This window comes from Aphanomyces invadans (genome assembly GCF_000520115.1).
Source record: "Aphanomyces invadans strain NJM9701 unplaced genomic scaffold supercont1.19, whole genome shotgun sequence".
NCBI classification, from domain to species: Eukaryota; Oomycota; class Saprolegniomycetes; order Saprolegniales; family Verrucalvaceae; genus Aphanomyces; species Aphanomyces invadans.
The window spans coordinates 810,935-815,296 of record NW_008580164.1 but is presented as its reverse complement, the minus strand read 5'-3'; the positions used below and the strand labels follow the sequence as shown (position 1 = coordinate 815,296).

The 4,362-nt window shown below is 50.0% G+C and overlaps 1 protein-coding gene across 1 annotated transcript; it reads right to left on the bottom strand.

The window, feature by feature from the left end:
- Window positions 1-3,046: 3,046 nt before the first annotated feature.
- On the bottom strand, window positions 3,047-3,727 carry H310_09052 (hypothetical protein; the record flags this gene model as incomplete). Its single annotated transcript, XM_008875016.1, has 1 exon — window positions 3,047-3,727. The coding sequence occupies one exon, from the start codon at window positions 3,725-3,727 to the stop codon at window positions 3,047-3,049; it is 681 nt and encodes a 226-aa protein (XP_008873238.1).
- Between the last annotated feature and the right edge of the window lie 635 nt (window positions 3,728-4,362).

Here is a 4,362-nt window from a genome sequence, read left to right as displayed (position 1 = left end):
CCAGTAGCTGATATTCGATTCGCTTGAACTTTGGTTCCATCAATGAAGCCAAATACGCATTCCAGCGGAGACCTTTTGGCAGGAACAGCATTGAAGTAGGTGTTTATGCTGGCCCGCAGCATGTTTGTTCAAAATCAAAATTTGGTTCCACCGGTCGTAAATGTCGTGCACGAGGCGCGAGTAGAAATCACAGATACCACCCCACGCAGAACGCCAGAGCTGCGACAGCGGCAGGTCGCGCAAATACCGTCGACTTCAGGTACAGGGCCGCTAGCACAACTCCGCGCGTTTCCACAGCCGGTGATAATTGATGCTTCCTCTGTTCCAGATATCACGTACCAGAGCAATCGCGGGTGATAATTTATACTTCCTCTGTTCCCGATTACTGGGTAAAGATGAATATCATTGTTTTTCCAAAATCTTGTGACATTTCTTGACCATTGGCTTATATTCAGATTACATGCATGTAATTGGATAAAATAATCACAAAAGGCTATCAAACAACTATTCAAGAAGGTGCGAAGGACAGGGCAGATTGGGCAAGAGAGCACCAGCACGACGCATGGTATCCTTGTAGAGATGGGGGAGGCGTAAGTGATTGTTGCCGTGGGTTTCGAGCACAAGTCGCATAACGTCTTGAAATGTGATGAGCACTTTCTCGAGCTTCTCGGCGGAAAAAGATTTGAATGCCGCCAGAGTAGAGTGAACAACATAGGTCAATGGAATGATTCACCATCTTGTACTATAGCGCTTGGATAGAGGCAAAAAATCCGAGGTCCAAAACGTTGAGATCGGGGCTGATCGGGGGTTGGCGACGAAGTACAAAAGTCCATCCGTCAAGTGCCACGGCTTCAAGGACAGCGTCGGCAAGGACACGATGCGGCGAAGCATAGTCTTGCTGCAGCACAACACGCTTGTTGGCACTTGGAAAGTGCGCCTTAATGGCAGGTATGACCCTCGTCACGACATAGTCCAGATACACGTACCACTGGCATTCACAAGGGAAGGAACCACGGTTCCAGCAGGCGGTTGCGCGAGCCTCGGACGGCAGGTCTGAACTCCACCAATGGCCACATGTAGATTTTATCATCGAATAGAACACTGTGCTCGCCGTCGAACCTTGGACGCGCCACAGCGGCCAAAAACTTCACTTTTGGAATAAAGCGCTTGCTCTTGACAGCCCAGCGCTCAAACGACTGGCCCTTGACAAGGTAGGCATTTCGCCTGCCCTTGTCCGCATTGAAGCATTTCTCGTCCAGGTGCACGACGTCATACATGCCGTCGAATTCGAATGCAGAGGCTGAAGGGTCGGGGGATTCGCCAGCGCGTCGTTCGGAGCGCAGCGACGGACGTGCGAGCGACAAAACTCGACACGCTCGAGCATGTTCGCAACGGTGAGCAATGGTTTCAGTCTGGACGAGCGTCGCCGTGCCCCTACGGAAACTGCGGTGGACGTTGGACACTGAGAGACCGGTTGCTTGAGCGATGCCACGCATGGTTGTTCGCTGCTCCTCAGATGCGTCGCGGATGAGATCAGTTATCTCTTCTTCAGTGTGCGTTGGATTTCGGCCAACCCGGCCAGGCTTGGCGGATGGCATTCGGTTGTTGCGCTGAAATTAGTTCCACACCCGTGCGAGGGTCACTCGGTGTATGTTTAAATGGCGGGCCGATGCCAATATGACACCCCGAGCCACCTTCCCAGTGGACATGGATTGATGGTAGTGGGCGACTACCTCCAACTTCTCAAAGGAGAGCGCACGTCTATGGACATGGATTGATGGAGGCGACTACCTCCAACTTCTCCTCAAAGGAGAGCTCACGTCTATCGCGCGTAGTGTTCATGATGTCGATGCTCACAGATCCCGTAGTATTGAAAAGTAATATAATGATTTTGGATTTTTATTGCGGATCTGTTTGAACAATCTTGCTTTTGGGCATAAAAACTTTTCCTTTCCCTCCCTTTCAGTCAATAGACACACCCTCTAACTTTTCATTATCTGTCAAACGTGAATTGTTGCATCGAGTTTCGTGAAGAATTGATTTTTCGGGGTCGATGAAATGAGAAATGTCACAAGTAATCTGGAACAGAGGAATTAACAAATCACACTGTTTTGACACGACTGTACCACGAGCACAGAGAAACCTCTGAACAGAACAGAGCCAAGCACTGTTGTCAGTTAACGAATTCAAATCAAATTTGACGAAACAAAGACCATAGAGTCGACCCCAAACGTCCTTTGCAACAGTGCGGGTGTGAGTTTCGCGGCGCTGCCGAATGATTTTGCTGCATGAGACCGTGGACGTACTGGTTGCAACGTAGGTTGCATGGACAATAGCGTTACCGGTAGTAGTGCAACAACATATAATTAGACCATGTATTCACTCACACCACTTTGGCGGTGCTTTCGCAGCGACCGAGCATTTGACCGACCTGGACGTCAATGTACGTAGCCGCAACTTGACGGAGAATGGCATCATGCGCGAAATGTCTTGCCTTTCCTTCTTTTGAAGGGACGTGGGCTCTCGGTCTTGACAAAAGCAACGACTTGTTCAAATTCAGATGTGTTCTTCGCGCAGGTTGCAAAATGACCTTGTGTCAGCTGTTAAGGGGTTTCCTTGCAACACTTGTACCCGTCGACTATATATCCTTCCGTTTCGAGTACTATTCAATGGGTGGACTTTTTTTTCCAGATTCGAATTTTTCTAACGTTAACATTCTCTTCTTTGCTCAAGTATTTCTTTAATCTTTCTTGGTTTCAGAGTTATCTATTGACATGCTATGGATAATATTATCCACATACGAAATTTGAGATGATATTGTGTTGATTACATCAAATTAAGGCCCTTCGGTTCCTCGATACTAGTACTGTACGTTGGCCACTGTGAGTCTTAACGCTGAAAATGACTCACCTTATTGCCTTCGTAACCAGCCGCTCACTTTCGGCCATTGTTCCGTTATTGGCCACTGGCCTACACCTGTCAGATGAAAACCCAATCCAGCCAAAGCGCGTTTAGTAGGTGCATGATATAACAAAAATGATATTTATTACATTTCCGTCTGGGCAATCAATGCCATCAATGCCATCAATGCCACCATGCCTTCCAGCATTGCTGCTGCAAACGTAGCTAATACATAGCCAACCCCATGGCTGTCGTGATTGGTCGCATATAACACCACATGCAGAAACCACCCCACGCAGAACGCCAGAGCTACGACAGCGGCAGGGAGCGCAAATACCGTCGACGCCAGGTACAGGGCCGCTAGCACCACTCCGCACGTTTCCACCATGTCTTGGATCGCTCGGTTCGCTCGGTTATACATGCCAACGGGTCCATCTAGGTCCATCACAATCACGTTCTTGGTGGCGTTACTTCCAATTTCGACCAGCATGAATGGATTTGTCCACAGCTGGCGGTCGTCCTTAGTGAGGAAACAGCTCTCGAGTGCCAAGGGATAGCAGTTGGCAAATGCAATGAGACGGCCAATCATCACAACTGCGAGGCAAGTCCACCCGAACTCGGCATTCCGTTGTGCACTTCGTATGCGGTGATCGTACTCGGGCTTGTTCCCATACGTGTACACAGCATAAGCGGCGATCATCCCCGCCACGAGGGGGGCTACGGTCAGAATGAGAAGTGGACCATACTTCATCTGCTTTTCGCTATTCGAGAGGTTAGGCAGACCAGAGGCAACCAGGGGCTCGGCGTCACCATCCGAGCTGTCCATGGTTGGGGACAAAATGCGACAGTGGGTTTGAAGAGGCAGTGATTCAGTCGTTGGGGGGCATCTCGGCATGCGATCGTTGGCTCCCCTTGTCCCAGCCTCGACATGAATGCATGTTTTGATTCGTTAAAACATTCACCATTAGGATTTTCCGAGAAAACACATAGGAAAACTATGATTGGACAAGCAAACCATTGAAAATTCATCGTCAATATCCATGAGTGGCACGGGTCACTTGGACACGTGGGGAAGGCACGGTGACACGGGGGAGATGACACCTCACGTGATCTTCATTTCCAGCCTGACTGCGAGTGGTGCGGCGCGCTCTCAACACTATTTGTTGACTCGTCTTCCTCGTCGACACCGTCGCTCCCGAGGGAAGTACCGCTTTGCGTGCAATTCGACAATGCCGAGAGTTCGATTGCTCCGATCTCACCGGTCAGCTCGTCAGCTCACGTACATGTCTGCCGACGCGACGCACGGCGTGATGAACTAGTTTGTACATTCGGTGGACGATCCATCGGCGGCCGCCCAAGTCACGTTCAAGACTGTGGGCGGCATTCGGTTCTATTGATGGACCTTTACGGACGCCCACCTCGTACAATGACCCCCGCGTCGCTCAGCTCGAAAGTGATCAA